The sequence below is a fragment of the Bos taurus genome, chromosome 21 (genome assembly GCF_002263795.3).
Source record: "Bos taurus isolate L1 Dominette 01449 registration number 42190680 breed Hereford chromosome 21, ARS-UCD2.0, whole genome shotgun sequence".
NCBI classification, from domain to species: domain Eukaryota; kingdom Metazoa; phylum Chordata; class Mammalia; order Artiodactyla; family Bovidae; genus Bos; species Bos taurus.
In genome coordinates, this window is record NC_037348.1 from 6,393,946 (window position 1) to 6,413,575 (window position 19,630).

Here is a 19,630-nt window from a genome sequence, read left to right on the forward strand (position 1 = left end):
ATTGTGGTGCTGGAGAAGACTCTTGAGAGTCCTTTGAACTGCAAGGAAATCAAACCAGTCAATCCTAAAGGAAATCAACCCTGAATGTTCATTGGAAGGACTGACGCTGAAGCTGAAGCTCCAGTACTTTGGCCACCTTATGAGAAGAGCTGACTCACTGGAAAAGACCCTGATGCTGGGGAATATTGAGGGCAAGAGGAGAAGGGGACGACAGAGGATGAGATGGTAGCATAGCGTCACTGACTCAATGGACATGAGTTTGAGCAAACTCCAGGAGACAGTGAAGGACAGGGAAGCCTGGCGTGCTGTAGTCCATGGGGTCGTGAAGAGTAAGACACAACTAAGCAACTGAGTAACCACCACCACCACCACCACCACCACCACCCCAGAGTGGAATGCAAAAGAGAGGGCTAGGAGAAAAAGGACAAATAACTGGTGCGTGGGAAATGGATACCTTTCTGTTAAGTGGAACCTTCGTGGGCATCAAGATCAGGCCCAGGTGAATTTTCAGTTTCCAATTCCCATCTTGAAGGTATTTTTTATTACATCTCATACATGCTTATTTTGAAAAAATTAAAGACAAAAGACAATGGGCTCTTGTACATGCAGTTTAAACTACACATCTTACTAATTTAGTTGCTGTGGCAGCAGTGGCTTTGGTGCCCTGAAAATGGATTTGTGTGGCCATGGCAGGGGTGTCTGTCTGTACACAGGATCCCGCTTGGGGCAAGAGTCGGTCTCTCCCCCAAGGAGAAGGACTCACACTGTCTGTTTTCTATCTTAATGAGAAACATTTGATTTCCATTCTTTTATGGAAATCTCTTCTAATGAAACATCATTAATTTTTCATGGTTTAAATGGCTGATTTCATGTACAGTCATGTTTTGTGTTCTGTCACATTTGTGATGATTAAAATATTCCACCCTCTGGAATGTTGGGAGGTTACATTGGGATATTGAGCAGGAGTTAAAAGCCACTTCTCTTGAAACTGTTATTTTTGTACAATTCTAATTTGTTGTTGCATGATTAAGGATGTCCTTAGGGAAATTATTTCATGCTCCTGCCTAGTAAGAAATATTGAAGACAACAAGTTGATTGGTGAGTATCTAGACTAGAGATCCTGGTCAGACCCTGTAGGGTGTATACGAGCATCCACTATTTGTTTTGGGTCACTCACACAAAGTTTAAAAACTAGCATTTAGACCCTAGTAGTTAACAGCAGTAATAGTGATGTAATGATAAGGATAGAAATAAAACTAGCAGCATATTTGAGTGCACTTAAATACCTGAACCAGTCAATCCGAAAGAAAATCAACCCTGAATACTTATTGGAAGGACTGATGCTGAAGCTGAAGCTCTGATACTTTGGCCACCTGATGAGAAGAGCTGACTCATTGGAAAAGACCCTGATGCTGGGAAAGATTGAAGGCAAAAGAAGAGGGCGGCAGAGGATGAGATGGTTGGATGGCATCACCGATTCAATGAACATGAACTTGGGCAAACTCCAGGAGATAGTGAAGCACAGGGAGGCCTGGCGTGCTGTAGTCCATGGGGTCACAAAAAGTCGGACATGACTTAGTGACTGAATAGTAACAGTTATACACCTGGTCCTGTGTTACACCTGACTCACATCCATCCTAAGAGAGTGGAGTAATTATCCCCTAGTTTTAGAAATGAGGAAGCTTGCCCCCGGCCCCCACAACACAGGCATACTCTACTCAGCTCCATCGGGTGCCATAGCTGGGCTCCTCACAGTTAGCGTTGCCTCCGCCTCCTGTGAAGAGGTGAAGGATAGGGAAGCCTGGTGTGTTGTGGTCCACGGGTCACAAACATTCGGACACGACTGAGCCATGGAACAACTGCCCCCTTAGGTGATGGTCCTGCTGTATGTGAATTTAATTTCAGGACATTTAGGTTAAGTTTGTTGAAAATCTTGCTATTAATTAGGAATTCAAAGAGTTAAAAAAATCACTCAACCAAGTGTAATTCTCAAATGTTTCTGCTATGCACTAGGCCATGCTTGGCAATTTGGAAGGTCCAGAGGGTGATGTTTGGGTCCTTAAGCTCACAGTCTAGCCCAGAAGCTAAGTATAGACCCACGTTAGACTATAGCATGGATGGGAGTTTGGAGTTTGCAGGATTCCTGGGGAGAGGGGGTTCGGGGAGGAGGGGGCACTCCAAGAGCCTCAGGGTCGTCTGCTCAGGTCCTCCCCCTGCAGTGGGCTACAGGGGTTCTCCCCGGCAAGCGGGGTAGACCCCAGAGCTCCAGCCTCCTGTTCAGCCTGGTCTAAGAGGTTTCACTGTTCTCAGGGTAACTTCTGTTGTCCAGTTTTGAGTTCGTTTCTGATGTGGCTGGTACAGAAAAGAAGGCTCCCTCCCCATGTCCTGCATGGCAGCCCGGCCTGCCCCGGCAGGGAGGTTAGCGTGGCGCCTTGGTGAGTCTGACACTGAGCGAGCCCAGGGCCCTGCTCGCTGGGCTGACCCCTGATTCTGGAAGCGCGTGCCCTCCCTCTTCTTTCTAGCTCTGACTGCCGGTCATCCCCCTTCTCGGCTCTGCCCGCCTGTTTTGTTGGCTGCGGGCCCATAGTGGCTCCTCTGGGTGCTCCCACTGCCCCCGGGACCGAGGGATCCCCGAGGCCATCCACTTGGAACATGTAGGACAATTTCTTTGGAATTCCCTCTGATGAGTGCTGTAGTTTTTGGCCCTCCACTCCTGTAGAAGGTTCCTGAGAGATGTAGCTAAACTAAATCCATGATCACGTTTGTCATAAAGTGTGGGAAGCGCTGGCTAGTGCAGTGGCCCCTAGATGAAGTCTGACTTGTTATTTTTATTTTAGAAGTTGGTGTTAGGAAAATACTGTCTTTCCCTGAGGAATGGTGTTCCTCCTGTTGGAGGGCTGTGTAAAACTGATCATCTGGCATGTTTTTCTTAAGCTTTTAATTTTTCTCCTGATTTCAGGAAACTCAGAACCCAATTCAAGGGCAGAGTGGACAGTGGTCATTCTGCGAGGCTGGACTCCCAGTCAGTGGGGTTAGTGGCCTCCAGGAGCAAGATGCTGGACACGTTTCTGGGGGTCTCCGTTTGCTTGTCTTGTCTGGAGGTGAGGTTGACAACAGTCTGCAGGGTGGAGTGAGCTCACCCTGGAGGCTCTGGTGGGACCTCGGCTGCAGCTTTGGGAAGCCACGTCCTCAGAGCACTGGCTTCACAGGTGTGACTTCACCTGTCCCCAGCGCACACGTGGGCCCATGCACTTCATCTAGAGAGCCTTCAGAAGCAATGAGTGCTCCCTAGGAACAACTTTCCAGAGCGCATCCTCAGACAGCCCAGGGACTGTTTGTTTCCAAAAGAATAAGGTGTGAAAATGAGGGTTCTAAAAAGTGATTCCCTGGGGGAAACCTTGTCTAAAAACTAGAACCCGCTATACACAAATTATGGGTTGGGAGGACAGTTTTGGCACTTCAGAAGGTTTCTATGCAGGTCAGGTGTGTCTCTGGGTCTGTGTCCCATCGCCCCTCCTGACCATAGCCTTGGCGGTATGCATTCTCCTGCCAGATGCTCTTTGGGGCTTCCTGGGGCTGTCTCGTTTCCTCCTCAGCAGTGTTCAGAGGGAGCACTAGATGAGCTGCATGGGTCACACAGCCATCTGGGACACCCTGGCTGAAGCTTCCAGGCCCACCCTCCTCATTTGTCTCTATGAAGAACAGCAGTGGTCCGTCATCAGTAGAGCTAAGCTTTTTTGAGCACGTACTGTGAGCCAGGCACTCAGCTCAGGGATTGCACCTGGATCTCCTTTAAGCCTGATCGCAGCCCACTGAGAGAGGAGCTGTTGTCCCTCTGCCTCATAGATAAGTTATCTGAGGCTAGCAGGGGGCACATGATTTACCCCAGATCAGACAGAACAATGGGGACCCTCATTTGAATCCAAGTATTCTGTCTCTAAAGCTCTGTCCTTGGCCACTAGGTGACCTGGCTGTCACCAGAGTCATAATTGTCATTGCAATTAGGGTGCCATTTATTGAAGAATCACAGCATCCCAGAGAATGAACTACGTGCTCCATAAGCACCTCAGTCACTGTGCAGGCGTGTGCGGTGGGGGTGATCGTTCCGATTTTGAAGACAGTCACGTGGACTTGGCGAGGTTCTGAGCCTTGCCCAGAGTCCCACAAGTAGCTTGTGGTTGAGCTCGGTGCACGCTCTGGTCTGCCCCAAACCACATCCCTGTTTTGAATCCTGTCGTTGCTTGCTACTCATCTGTAGGCCTCCATGGCCCCCAGGGTGAAGAACTCCTGTGCCCTGTGCTCACTCTGGGCACCAGGGCCTGTCCTGCCACTGGGGACCCCTCTCCCAGCCCCAGAGGAGACCCCTCTCCCCAGGGCTTACGAAGGTCTCAGGGGCTTGGGCGCAGATCCCCGAGCCGTGCCTCCAGACGAGAACGAGGGACAGGTGGCCGTCCTCTGGCCTCAGGTGAATTCTGGGCAACACATCACAGAGCTGCAAGGGCTTCCGATGGGACTGTTCTCGTCCTGCCCATGAGAGAGCTGGAGAAAACCCATGGTCAGGGCAGCTAAAGGAACACGTGGCTCTGGACTCCTCCCCGGTGCTGAGGGTTCTGGTTGTCCACTGAACTAGTGTACCCAGGTGGGGACATTCTTGTGTCTGGACCTTGAGTGCTGCGTGTAGGAAATGTTTATGTTTCTGGCTTGAACGCCAAGTTCAGGTTAAGTGTGCATGTTCTCATTGACTCTGTGAGCGTGTTGGATGCCTTCCACCCAGTTCCTGGGGGAGAGGCTCGTCTTTGTCTTCCCAGTGTCCTTGGGTGGCTGCCTCCATCTCTTCCACAGTGTCTGTTTTCCTTCTGATTTGCTTCTGCAGCTGGCAGGGCTCCTTTGGCATGAGAATAACCTGAGGTCTTCCCTGGAGATGACGTTATAGAATCAGACCTGCAAGGATCCTCCTTGCAGGACATAGAGTAATTTCAGGGCTGACTTCCACTGTTTGAATTCTTACATGAAGTATTTTATAGTTTATGCATTGGTTTTCCCTTGTGAATACCTAAATTCTCTGCTGTTGTTATATAGAGCTTGACAATTCATAACAGCTTATTTTTTTTCTTTACCAAGAGCAAAACTAATAACTACAGTAAATTATATACTTGCTCAGCATTTTGAACACTCCCCAAACTCTTCGAATGATTTGGATATGCTAAATGTACAGTGTTTAGAATGCCTTTGGTTTCTTCCTTGTCTTCTTCTCTCCTGCATCTTGTCCCAAACAAGGTTCATGGTAACTTGCATACACACACATAATTTTCTTCTTTGATAGATAATTGGGGCAAGGGGAAAATAAATGTAAGAAAAATAATGTGAAGCCCGAGATTGAAAGTCTACCAAGTCAGCACCAAGCCCCAGCGATGTTCTGGCAAAAGACACTGTTGGGCAGGACTTGGGAGTGATCCCCGGCATCTGTGACAACAGACCTGGGGCCTCGCAGGCTGCGGTCTGTCCTCATCGGTGGGGTGAGGGCCGCCTCCCCCGTTCCCACAGTGGAGGGAGACAGCTGATTACCAAGTGAGCCTGGAGGGCCCCCAGGTGGCTGCCTGCCTGCTTGGCCTCAATTTTGACCTCTCCTCTGAGGTCTAGATTCAGGACCAATTTTATTCTGAAATTGATGTTTTTCTTGTTGCTTTTCAATATGCTTCTCATCTGTGAATATTGGTATTGCTGAGACTTTATTAGGGAATATTGATGCAGTTCATGGAATTAAAGGTAAAAATAGATTATGGTTCTGTTCTCCCTGTAGGAAAGAAAGAATCATCAGGCGTGATGGCTGTAGAGCTTTGCTGATGGAGGGGTTGCTGGGAGCAGGGATTGAGGAGGGCAGTGAGCTGTCTTCTGCATTGAGGAGGGCAGTGAGCTGTCTTCTGCTCCTCCTGTTCCCATGTGTAGGGAGAGGGAGTACAGGTCCTCGCTGGCTATCTTACCTGCTGTTCCCCAATCCAGGCTTCTGGATGCTGACTGCTGAGTGTCTTTATGTACTCATTCCACTGCAGAAGAAAGTATTGCCTTTGATGAGGGTTTGCTGTCCTAGACGTCCCTGGAAGGGGTGTTCAGTATGCGACCCGGACACTACACTGTCCCGTGAAATCTGAAAAATTCTGATTTCCTGAAACCCAGCTGGCTGTGGGAATCTGATTCGAGTCTTTAGGCTCCTCTTCTTATGCTTGGGAAAGGACGGAGCACCAGGGTGTCCGTGAACACCAGTTCACGTCCTTGAACGTGTGGAGGGATCACCAGCCAACCTATCGTGGTTGCCGTGTGACAGCCCCAGTTCGAGGTTGTTGGTGAGGGGACACAGCAGGAGCACGCGTGCCCCGGGCCAGCTGTGTACTTGCTGCTCTGACTCGAGGGCCTGGTGCGCTTGGAGGCAGAAGGCTGCTCCTCCCGCTCAGGTCCTACAGCAGTCAAGGCCATGCACAGAGTCCTTTCCTGCTGAGTTTTCCGTGGCCTTTCTTGTCCCTGTGTTTTAAGTTCAGATGACACTGAGGAGCCTGTTCACACCCAAAGCAGTGCAGGCAGGAGAGTCAGAGCTGTGGGGTGAGGCCTGGGTTCTAGGGCCAAATCCACCCCTGCCCAGTGCTTGACTTCAGCTTTGTTATGTGGGAAATAGGGATTCCACTCACTCATTCATCCATGCATTCATTCATCCATCCACTCAAGCATGCACTCATTCAGTGAGTGTTTACTTCACAACATGTACTGGGCCCGGGGCTGGGGGCAAAAGGGGCAGACAAAGTCATTGTAGTTGCAAACCCTTTAACAACCACAGAGCCCCGACTGTTGTGTTTTACCTGTGACTGAGTATTCTGGGCAGATGTTAACGTGCAACATTACACCCTTTGTGGCACCATTTGTTAGCTCTCCCAGGTCCATCAGGGAGGGAGAGGCAGTTCTTGTTGGTCCTACTTGAAAGACGGATGCCCAGTGCAGTGTTTTGCTGTGTGAAAAGTCCAGGGGTCACCTGCTCCTCTGGTGGGAAGTGCTAGAATACCTTTCTAGGAAAGCACTCACCACTTAGCTGTTTCAGCCCAGCATCTTCCAGAGAAATATTGCTCATGCATCCTTTAGACACTGCTAAAAATGCAGCTGTATTCATGCAGGAACCAGAAAACAGACATGGTGAAAATAAGCAGCCAGTGTGGGGAGTAGCTGCAGAGGAATCCATGAGTTGGGGATGCGGAAAGATGGGTAATAACTCCCAGCTTAGGGAGGAGCCATGGCACAGTTTGTTTCTTCATCACCTTGGAAAATGTGGGTGTGCTGGTTACAGCAAAGCTCCTATTTGGGTGGCCCTTCACTTCTGCTGCTTTAAAGTGAGGGTGATGTGGCTTATCGCATATTCCAAGATGGATAGGTTGGCCTGATTCAGGCAGTGAGTGCCCAGCAAGCATGCTGAGCTCAGAATTTGGAGGTTGCCCATGGTCTACCTTCCTTGTATTCAGAGGGGCTCCGTGAATGTGAGTGCAGGTCCAGAGTGAGATTGCCAGCCAGGGGCCTCTTTCATTCTGGCTGTGTGCAAAGGCAGTACCATCTGAGACCATATCTTTTCTCTTAGAATAGACCCTGTCTTCCTAAATTCCACTCCTAAGGCCTGGAAGTCTCCATGGGAGGTGAGCCTGGCTTTGGGGAGGAGGGAACCACCCTGCGGGTTGACAAGACAGTCATACATTTTGTCTTGCATTTCTGTGATAAGTCAGATGACATATTTTGCTCCCCAGGCCCTCTGTTTTATTGCTTATAGTTTAAAAGTGACTTCTGGGGTTTTCTCAGACTCAGGGATAATACTTTAAATAAATAAGTACTTGTTCTATTGTATAAATTTGGAAAATACAGAGGAAAAAAAGGAAAATGAAGATCACACATCACCCATGATTCATATTTTAGTTAAGTTCTTCCTAAAGAAGGTTATTATCTCTGGGCCTGAAGATGCTTGTGTGTTAAATCTTTGCCAACCTGAGATTTAACTATATATAGATTCATATGTGCTTCTCTCTACATCACTAAATAATCTTCACAATTGTGCTTTGCATGACTGCCCACTGTTTTAGCATCATTGGCTTTCTCTGTGGTTGTAGGTTGTTTTTCAGTTTGTCTCACTGCACAGACTGTTTATACACTATGAACCGTATTTCAGGTTTTTTTGTGTTCATCTTCGGTTCTAGAATGACTGAGTCACTGTATGAAACCAGTTTGTACACCTATGGGCTGAGTTTATTCTACAGAGGTTGTAGCAGAGCTGGCTTCTGTGTTCAGTTCAGTTGCTCAGTTGTATCTGACTCTTTGCGACTCCATGGACTGCAGCATGCCAGGCCTCCCAGAGTGTACTCAAACTCATGTCCATTGAGTCAGTGATTCCATCCAACCATTTCATCCTCTGTCGTCCCCTTCCCCTCCCGCCTTCAATCTTTCTCAGAATCAGGGGCTTTTCCAATGAGTCAGTTCTTTGCATCAGGTGACCAAAGTATTGGAGTTTCAGCTTCAACATCAGTCCTTCCAATGAATATTCAGGACTTATTTCCTTCAGGATTGACTGGTTGGATCTCCTTGCAGTCCAAGGGACTCTCAAGAGTCTTCTCCAAAACCACAGTTCAAAAACATCAGTCTTCGGTGCTCAGCTTTCTTTATAGTCCAACTCTCACATCCATATATGACTACTGGAAAAATCATAGCTTTGACTAGACAGACCTTTGTTGGCAAAGTAATGTCTCTGTTTTTTAATAAGCTGTCTAGATTGGTCATAACTTTTCTTCCAAGAAGAGAAAGAAAGGCAGTTCCTTAATTTGATAGCTATTATTTTCATTTTTATATCAGCCCGCATGGAAGATTTTCATTCCAGTCCCAAAGAAAGGCTTCCGTGTGGGCTGATGTAAAAATGGAAATAATAGCTATCGAATTAAGGAACTGTCTTTCTGTTCACATTCCAATTCTGAAAGTGCATGTTATTGACATCAACCTTTGATGTTGGTCAGAGGTGTTTGCACCCACAAATCTGTATGTCAGTCCTCAAGTGGCGGCTTTGAGTGTCCAGATGTTCTGACGTGGGACTCAGTAATAACCCTAGCTGTTTAGCAAAGTAAGGTCTTCTAGGAAATCAACTGATCTGAAGAGTCAGCAGAGGGTTACTCACTGTTTACTAATATCCTTTCCCTGTGGTGAGGAAACAGCAAAGCGCGGCATGAATGTCTCTGTTGTTTTCTAGAAAAGAAGAAGCCGAGGAAGGGCCGGCAGTCGCGGGACGGGCGGCAGCGGAGGAATGCCATCCGGCTGACCAGCGAACACACGGTGGAGACCCTGGTGGTGGCCGACGCCGACATGGTGCAGTACCACGGGGCTGAGGCGGCCCAGAGGTTCATCCTCACCGTCATGAACATGGTGAGTCTGCTTCCTCCTGGAGAGGGCTCTGCACGTGGCGCCGGCGTCTGCTCCTGGGTCGGGGGTGGGCTCACACACAGACTTGCCACCCCTGGGCAGGTGGGGCACAAGGGGCGGGGGGGGGGGGGGGGCGGCACCCTAGGCAGAGGCCTGAGTGCTGAGCGGGGCTGGTGCAGGGTCAGTGCCAGAGTCCGCTCAGGGATGGGAGTCCTCCCGGTGCTGGGAGTCTGCCTGGGGACGAGTGTCCGTCCGGTGTGGGAGTCCGCCCGGGTACCGGAGTCCGCCCACTGTGGGAGTCCTCCCGGTGACCAGAGTCCGCCTGGTGCTGGGGGTCTTCCCGGTGTGGGAGTTCGCCCAGGGATGGGAGTCCGCCAGGTGTGAGTCCGCCTGGGGAGGAGAGGCCGCCCGGCGATGGGAGTCCTCTGGTAGTGGGAGTCCACCTGGTGCTGGGGGGTCCGCCTGGTGACTGGAGTCCGCCCGGGAACGGGAGTCTGCCTGGTGCTGGGAGTCCACCCGGTGCGGGAGTCTACCCGGTGTGGGAGTCCGCCCGGGGATGGGGGATGGGAGGCTGCCCGGCGATGGGAGTCCTCTGGTAGTGGGAGTCCACCCGTGCTCCCCACTAGATGCCTCCCAAGACCCTTTCTGTGGGTGAAGGCCCCTCTCAGAGGAGTCAACGCTGAGTAAGTCAGTCCTGCTCTAAGGAACCAACCGTCTAGTACAAAGAATCAATATCTGACTTTAGTATAAAACAGAGCTGGCCGTGTGCAAGGAAGAGAGGTTGTCTAGTTGAGGGAAGCAAGGAAGGAGTCTGGGTCTTCTCTGGTTTGATGAATGGGCGGAGGAGGGAAACCTTCACATGGTAGGTAGGTGGAGAGGGGCCGCCCACCTCAAACTTTAGACATGGAAGAATGTTTGTGTGCATCCCCACTCCACCATCTATCCACTCTCCTAACAAGCAGTTTTGAAGATCTCCTGGCATAGTGGTAGGTGCCAGTTACAAATCCTTTCTGCAGAAGGCAGTGGTGTCACAGATGGGTGAAGCATCTGTGCTGAGTAGGCATTTCTTCAGGGAGCACTGGGGGCCAGGTGGAGGGCTGGGGAGTGATCACCCAGAAGTGTGGGGGCATCATGGAAGAGCTGACCCTTCAGCCAAGCGAGGGTGCTTGCCCTATTGGGGGAGCAGTGGCAGGTCACATAGCGGGTGCCGCAGGAGCTACATCTTGGGGAGGACAGGTGGACTGGTGTGTCTGCAGCTGTTGGTGAGGCTGGCCTTGGCCAGGCCGAGCAGAGCACAACGGGGAGAGAGAAGCTGCCCACAGAGGCACAGCAGAGTGCTGGGGTCAGGGCCGGGCGGGAAGGCAGACAGACCTGGTGTGGGTTGTTGTTAAGGAGTGAGGTGAGAGGTGTGGGAAGGGAGTGGTTAACAATGCCTGATGCTGCTGCCGGCCCCAAAGGAGTAGCTTTAGGGATTGGTTCCCTGGAGGTGCCACGGGTCCCTGAGGTCCTCAGAAGCCCTGGCATCCCCTCCAGCCCTTGCCACCCAGAATCCTGCCCCTATGAGGGCACCCAGGAGAAGAGTTCGGACAAGGCAGGCTCCGAGTCTCCCCAGTGGCTCAGACAGTAAAAGCGTCTGCTTGCAATGTGGAGACCCGGGTTCCATCCCTGGGTGGGGAAGTTCCCCTGGAGAAGAAAATAGCAACCCACTCCAGTACTCTTGCCTGGAAAAACCCATGGACGGAGGAGCCTGGTAGGCTCCAGTCCATGGGGTTTGCAGAGTCAGACAGGACTGAGCGACTTCACTTTCACTTTCACTTTCGGCATTGCTGGGGAGGGAAGCTGGGTAGGGGCAAACTGGGATGAGATCAGGAAGTGAAGAAGTAGAAACAGCATTGCAGAAGATCTTGGCTGAGGGAGAGAAGAGAAAAGAGCCTCACTGGGTGGAACCGAGGTCAAGGAGGACTTTGGAGAGGGAAGCGGGTGAGGGGGTACCAGAGTGGGGTTTAGGCCCAGACACACCTGCAGCAGCAGCCCTGCTCTGAGCTCAGAGCTGGCAGCATCAGAACCACTTTGAGCTGGCCCCCCTGCGTGAGCAGCTTCGAGGCAGGGGCTTAACCACCCCCGGGACTTTAGCTGCCCCAGGGCCTTCTGCCTGGTGACAAAAGCACATACAGCTCATGGAAAGTGGAAAGGGCCAGGCCCTGGCTGTGCCACAGTGACTGAGAGATGCTGGAGGCAGCCCGAGAACAGAGAGGCTAGAGACATGGCATGGGTCACACAGGCAGTCCCTGGCAGGGCTGTGGCCGTCAGGCCAGGCCTGTCTGTAACTCCACAGCGAAACAGATGATCGTAAGCCTCACCCTGGGCTGATGGGGATGGCGAGCCCCACGGTGTTCCTGTCCACTGTGTAGTCAAAACTCCAGTACCTCGACTTATGTCAGGTTGACTTGCCAGTGCTTGCTTTGGGGACGCGTATCAATTTGCAGGAAACTCCATCTGTCTGTCCCCCACCCCCACCCCCACCCCAGACAGGCCATGCCCTAAGGCCGAGGCTGCTTTGGTGGTGCATGGAGTCTTGAAGGTGAGTTACCCTCTGGACCCACAGACCTCCCTGTAGGACGGGCTCGTCTGCAAAGCCCAGTGATGTGGACCCACTGGGGGACTGATCCAGGGCTGATCCGTGGACACGGGCACACCATGAGGTTCCAGGTCACCCTCCCCTTTAAAGTCATCAGCTCTAGGAATTCCATTAACTTTTTTTCTTTCCTTTCTCCCCCAACCCTTTCCTTCCTCTCCCTTTTTTACTTCCTTCCTTTCCTTCTCCAGATTTTTAAAACTTATGGTAATAAATACGTGCCAGAAAAGTTTCTGTCTGACCCTTTAAGCCTGCAGTTCCATAACATTAGGTACATTCACATTGCTGTACCGCCACTGTCACCATCCGTCCCTGGAATTCCTTTCGTCTTGTAGAACTGAAACTGTCCTCATTTGACACTGGCAGCCCATGCTCCCCTCCCCCAGCCCTGACAGCCACCCTTCCATTTTGAATTTGACACTCACTCCAGTACTCTTGCCTGGAAAATCCCATGGACGGAGGAGCCTGGTAGGCTGCAGATCATGGGGTCGCTAAGAGTCAGACACAACTGAGCAACTTCACTTTCACTTTTCACTTTCATGCATTGGAGAAGGAAATGGCAACCCATTCCAGTGTTCTTGCCTGGAGAATCCCAGGGACGGCAGAGCCTGATGGGCGGCCGTCTGTGGGGTCGCACAGAGTCGGACATAACTGAAGCGACTTAGCAGCAGCAGCAAGGACCTCATATATACGTGGAGTAGGACAGTATTTGTTCTTTTGTGACTGGTTGATTTTCACTCAGCACGATGTCCTCCAGTTTGGTCCGTGTCCTTGGAGGTGTCAGAATCTCCTTCCTGTTTGGCTACATAATGTTCCATCATATGGATACACTGCATTTTGTCTGTTCATCCACTGATAAACGTTCGGTTGCTTCCTCCTTTAGGCTCTTTTGAATAATGCTGCTGCGAACGTAGGTGTACAGTCTGAGTCCCTGCTTTCACTTCTTTTGGGTATGTACCCAGAAGGGGAATTGCTCCTGTTTCAGCTTTTAATGGTGTTTGGCCCTGATTTCTGAGAAATATCCCTGAGCTCTGCGTTTGCACGAGCCCTGGCCTCCCTGGCGGCTGGTTAATGACGGGCTGCAGTGCTCCAGTGCCCAGAGCAGAGCCCAGAGGCGGCCTGCAGGGGCTGGCTCAGCACCAAGCTCTCTCACCTGTAGGTAATTTCATCTCATTTATTTATTTTTTGTTCAGGGCACAAGTCCAGGGAATAAACATTCATTACAACAGCTAAAGTAGTAATAAGGCAAAGCTCCTAGTTTGATACTTGCTTTCATAGTTTTATCATGTGGACAAGAGCCGCTGTTTTATTTATCACAGGTCGGAGAGGGGTTGTATGTGGGAGTGTTGATCTCCCCACGAGCTGTAAGGACTGAACGACAGGGGCTGAGGGGTGGCAATGCTTGCCTTCAACTTGACACTTTTCACACCTCTTCAGCTGCTGATACTAAGATGTTGGCGGCTCCAGATCCTGCTGCCTGAGGGCACATCTGGGCCAACCACATTCATTTGAGATTTAAATGTTTCTTAATGAGGGCTTAACAGAGGGCTGCCTAATAAGGGCAGTGCCACTTTGGTGAAGGGCACATGACATTTGTACACTGACACTTAGCCCTTGGGTCGTCTGCTCCTTGGAGTTTCTTGGCTGGTCTGACGAGGCCAGAAAACAAATGGAAGCAGAGCTCACACCGACTCTCCCCACTGGCAACCTCTGTCTGTTGCTCTGAGTCGCTGTTCAGAATATTTAAGAACCAGTTGCATTCAGACAGTGTACCTTGCTTTAAACAAGGCCACCCTCCACGGCCTCCAGCGTCCTTCAATTTCTCAAACCCTAGTGTTAAAAATACAAAGAATTCTGTCTGTCCTGCCCATAGCTGTTTCAGAAAAGGGATCTCTGTTAGTCAGTAAGATCATCTCTAAGCCGGGATTCCAGGGAAGGGTGGTGGCTGTACTGAGGAGCCCTGTCGTTAGACTAGGCCCCTGGGTGCAGCCGGCAGGAAGGGGAGGCCAGCCACCCTCTCTCTCCTGGTGGACCGTGTGGGCGTGTAGGGTTGAAACAGCTCTGTCTCCTTCGCTCCTCTGGATTTGGAAGGAAATCTGCTGGAGAGGTGGCCACCTTTGTTCCATCGCTTTCTCTCCAGCACCATTTGGTGCTGATGTCCAGTGCCCACCCCACCTCCCCGCCCTCCCACTTGGGTCTCTGTGGGCAGGGGACTGACCCAACTCCTACGTGCCACTCTGACCACAGGGACTAAACCCGGACAAGTCCCTGTCCCCAGGTCAGGCCAGGGGGCTTGTGGGGCCGGGGTGTGGGACAGCCCACCCACAGTTGGCAGAGTGTGGGGGTTTGGTGTCGAGTGCTCAGTTTTCGTAGCATCACAGAGTTGTGAATTAGGTTCACGTCAATCAGTAGCTGATGGCCCATATTTCAGAGGAAGGAAGGATGTATGTGGTGCCTTGACTAGTCCAGATGGACACTTCATGATTTCATGTCACTTCCTCCTCATCCTTGGTGGATTTCCTCATTCTCATTTTATGAGACAAAAACAGAGGCTTGTGGGGAGTTCGGGGTGCAGAGCCAGTAAGTGCCTCGCAGGGTGAGGTCTCAAACCTGGGCTGAGGGTTCCCTGTACCACCTGGTCATAAGGGAGACCGCGTATCTCAGATCTGCCCTTTCTTTCCATTTCCGCTCTGGACTGACCGCCGTTGTTTTTTGTCTTGACAACTGCAGGAGTATCTTCCCGGGCTCCTCACTTCCATAGTCTTCCCTCTTGGGTCCTTGCTACAGAACGGCCAGAAGCATCTTCTGACAGAATTAGGATGTTGTGGCTAGGAGCTCTGAGGCTCTGTGGCTCCCCTCGTGGTGGACATGGAAATCTCCCCTGCCTCTGCCCTCCCAGGCCGTGTGGCCGGGGCCCGCCCGCTTCTCCCAGCTTCACGCCCTTCTCCATGCCAGCATGGACTCCTGCCATGTGTGCCACCATTTCTCAGGGACCCCAGTGGGCTCCTCTCTGACTTGTAGTATCTCTTTGTCAGGAATAGTCTTTGCCCCACTTCATACAGAGTTGGCTCCTCTGTCTTTTATGTCTCCGGAGAGGCCCTCCTTGCTGACTCCTCTGAAAAGGCCACCTGTTTTCTTTATCATAGCAGTCTGCTTTTTCCTTGGTGGTTCTTGTCTTGATTTATAATTCCATTTCTTTCTTTTTTTTTTTTGCTTTTTAAAAACCATCTTGCTGCAGAGTTTCTGTATACTATTGAATTCAGGCTGGTATAAAATCAGAATGCTATGACTGTAGGATGTTAAATATAATGCTCATAGTAATCACAAAGAAAATAGCTATAAAATATACCCAAGAGGAAATGAGAAGGGAATTTTAAAATTTCACCATAAAAAAATGAAACATGCAAAAAAATCACTAATGCAGGAAATGAGGGCCCAAAAAAGCTATAAAACATAGAAAACAAATAGCAAAATGCAGAAGTAAGTCCCTCTTTGTCAGTAATTATCTTAAATTATAGGTTAAACTCTCCAGTCAAAAGACAGATTGAGTTTGGGGAAGAATGGATACATGTATATGTATGGCTGAGTCCCTTCCTGTTCACCTAAAACTATTGCAACGTTGCTTGTTAATCAGCTATACTCCAGTACAAAATAAAAAATTGGTTTTTTTTAAAGACAGATTAGTAGAATGGATCTAAGAAATGCTCCAATGTGTATAAGAGGCTGACTTTACATTAAGACACAAATAAATCAAAAGCAAAAGAATAAAAAGATAGTCCTTGCAGATAGTAACTGTAGAGATCAGGAGTGGTTACATTAATATGACACAATATAGACTTTAGTCGGAAAAAGTTACAAGAGACAAAAATATCTTGTATATAATAATAGACTCAATACAGCAAGACAATGGAACAGTTATAAGGTTTTATGCACCTAATAACAGATCATTATAATATATGAAACAAAAACTTTATAGAATTGTAGTGACAAGTCTGCAGTTTTCTGTAATAATAGACACTTCAGCTCCCCCCTTACACACACACACACACACACACACACACACACACACACACTATTAGTAGTGAATGGGAAAACTAGACAGAAGATAAGTGAGGAAATAGAGGACTTGAACAACACAGTAAGGCAACTAGATCTAATAAGATGTACAGAACACCACCCAACAATAGCAGGATATTCCTTTTTTTCAAATGCACATGGGAGATACTCCAGGATATACTGTATATATTCACAGATTGTCTCCACAGATTTAAAAATTATCATACAAAGTATCTTCTCTAACCACAGTGGGATTAAGTTAGAAATCAGTAACAGAAGGAAAATTGGAGAATTCACAAATATGTGGAAATTAAACAACACACTCTTGTACAACCAGTGGGTCAAGGGAGAAATCACAGGGGAAATGAGAAAATGCATGAGGCTGAGTTAAAATGAAAATGCAATATACCAAAACTTATGGAAGACAGGGGAAGCAGTACTCAGAAGGAAATGTATAGCTGTAAAATGCTTACTTTTATTAAAAAAAGAAAAGGATCTCAAGTTAATAACCTAACTTTACACCTTAAGAGAGCTAGAAGAGCAAACTAAACTCAAGTCTAGCAAAAGGAAGGGAAGATTAGAGCCGAAATAAATAAATAATAGAAAAACAATAGATAAAATCAGTAAAGCCAAGAACTGATTCTTCAGAAAAACTGAGAAAATTGATAAAACTTTAGCTAGATTGATTAAATCTTTAGCAGAGTTCCAGAGAATAGCAAGGAGAGATAAGAAGTCCTTCTTAAATGAGAAATGCAAGGAAATAAAGGGAAAAAACAGAGTGGGAAAGACTAGATATCTCTTCAAGAAAATTGGAGATATCAAGGGAACATTTCATATAAGGATGGGTATGATAAAGGACAGAAACAGTCCTAACAGAATCAGAAGAGTTTGAGGAGAGATGGCAAGAATACACAGAAGAACTTTACAAAAGAGGTCTTAATGAACTGGATAACCACAATGGTCACTCCCCTAGAGCCAGACATCCTAGAGTGTGAAGTCAAATGAAAAAAGAAAAAAAAGAAAAAAAAAACTTCCCTTAGGAAGCTTTACTATGAACAAAGCTAGTGGAGGTGATGGTATTCCAGCTGAGTTATTTAAAATCCTGAAAGAGTATGCTGTTAAAGTGCTGCACTCAGTACCTTAGGATTTAAAATCCCAAAAGAGAATGTTGTTAAAGTGTTGCACTCAACACTAAGAAGTCTGAGTGCCAAAGAGTTGGTGCTTTGTACTCAATATGTCAGCACATTTGGAAAACTCAGCAGTGGCCACAGGACTGGAAAAGGTCAGTTTTCATGCCAGTCCCAGAGAATGTTCAGACTATTGTACAGCTGCACTCATTTCACACACTAGCAAGGTCATGCACAAAATCCTTAGAGCTAGGCTTCAGTAATACATCAGTTGGGAACTTCCAGATGTAGAAGCTGCATTTAAAAGAGTTAGAGGAACCAGAAACCAATTGCCAACATTCATTCGATCATAGAGAAAGCAAGGTAATTCCAGAAAAACATCTACTTCTGCTTCATTGACTACACTAAAGCCTTTGACTGTGTGGATCACAACAAACTGTGGAAAATGCTTAAAGAGATGGGAATACCAGACCATCTTGCTTGTCTCCTGAGAAACTTCTATTCAAGTCAAGAAGTAACAGTTAGAACCAGACATAGAACAACTGACTGGTTCTAAACTGATAAAGGAGTATGGCAAGACTGTATATTGACATACTGTTTACTTAATTTCTATGCAGAGTACATCTGGAGAAGGCAATGGCACCCCACTCCAGTGTCCTTGCCTGGAGAATCCCAGGGATGGGGGAGCCTGGTGGGCTGCCGTCTCTGGGGTCGCACAGAGTCAGACACAACTGAAGTGACTTAGCAGCAGCAGCAGAGTACCTCATGCAAAATGCAGGGCTGGATGAATCATAAGCTGGAATCAAGATTGCCAAGAGAAATATCAACAACCTCAGATATGCAGATGATACCCCTCTAATGGCAGAAAGTGAAGAGGAATTCAAGAGCTTCTTGATGAGGTTGAAATAGGAGAGTGAAAAAGTGAATTCAGTAACTATGATCATGGCATCTGGTCCCATCACTTCATGGCAAATAGAAGGGGGGAAGTGGAAGCAGTGACAGATTTTATTTTCTTGGGCTCCAAAATCACTGCACATGGTGACTGCAGCCATGAAATCAAAAGACGCTCCTTGGAAGGAAAGTGATGACAAACCTAAGCAGCATATTAAAAAGCAGAGAGTTCACTTTGCCAACAAAGATTATTGTTGTTCAGTCGTCAAATTGTGTCCAGCCCTTTGCCAGCCCCGTGGACAGCAGCACACCAGGCTTCCCTGTTCTTCACTGTAGTCAAAGCGGACAAAAGTCTACACACTACTGGTTTTTCCAGTAGTCATATAGAGATATGAGAGCTGGACCACAAAGAAGTCTGAGTGCCAAAGAGTTGAACTGTGGTGCTGTAGAAGACTTTTGAAAGTCCCTTGGACTGCAAGGAGGTCAAACCTAAAGGAAATAAATCAGTATTCATTAGGAGGACTGAAGCTTCATGCTGAAGCTGAAATTCCAATATTTTGGCCACCTTATGCAAAGAACCAACTCATTCAAAAAGACGCTGATACTGGGAATGAGATGGTTATATAGCATCACTGACTCAGTGGAAATGAATTTGAGCAAACTCCACAAGGTAGTGAAAGACAGAGGAGCCTGGTGGGCTGCAGTCCATGCGGCCACAAAGAGTTGGACGTGACTTAACGACTCAACAACAGCAAACCGATTAGTGAAAAATCTTGAATTACTAAAATCAGAAATGAATGCAGGGGGGGAGGGGCAAACAGCGCGCGTCACCGCCGCAGCCGCCGGGCTGGTGGGTGGAGTTTACTGCGCGGCGGCAGAAAGAATTTAAAAAAAAAAAAAAAAAAAAAGAAATGAATGCAGGGACATGACTGTCAATTCTGTAGAACCAAAATGAGTTATAAGAGAATACAGTGAGCCACTGTACACTATCTAATTAGCTAAACCTAGATGAACTAGGCAAATACCTAGAAACACAAAGCTCACCAAGACTTAATCACAAAGACATAGAAAATCTGAGTCGATCTGTAGCTAAAAGGGAGATCAAATCAGTAATCAATAATCTCCGGACAAAGGAAAGCCATGAACCTGACAGCTTAACTGGTAAATTATACCATACATTTAAAGGAGAAAGTGAAGTCGATCAGTCGTGTCCAACTCTCAGCGACCCCATGGACTGCAGCCCTCCAATCTCCTCCGTCCATGGGATTTTCCAGGCAAGAGTACTGGAGTGGGGTGCCATTGCCTTATCCGATTTAAAGGAGAACTAATTAATTAATCCTCCTCAAACTCTTCTAATAAACTGAAAAGGTGAAAATGCTTTCTCTTTTCTATGAGGATAGCATTGCCCTCTAATGAAAGCCAGATAAAGACAGTCTAAGAGTACTATAGTTTCTTATGAATAAGGAAAAAATTTCCCTTTTGAATATTATTGCAA

General features: G+C 48.2%; 1 protein-coding gene across 3 annotated transcripts in view; it reads left to right on the plus strand.

Annotated features, from left to right (window-relative positions):
* Positions 1-19,630, plus strand: part of ADAMTS17 (ADAM metallopeptidase with thrombospondin type 1 motif 17) — a 410,186-nt gene that overhangs the window by 62,210 nt on the left and 328,346 nt on the right. For all 3 annotated transcript variants that reach the window (XM_024982263.2, XM_024982261.2, XM_024982262.2), the window contains exon 4: positions 9,257-9,429. In XM_024982263.2, the coding sequence (XP_024838031.1) occupies positions 9,257-9,429 (173 nt within the window). The remainder of the gene's footprint in view (positions 1-9,256; positions 9,430-19,630) is intronic.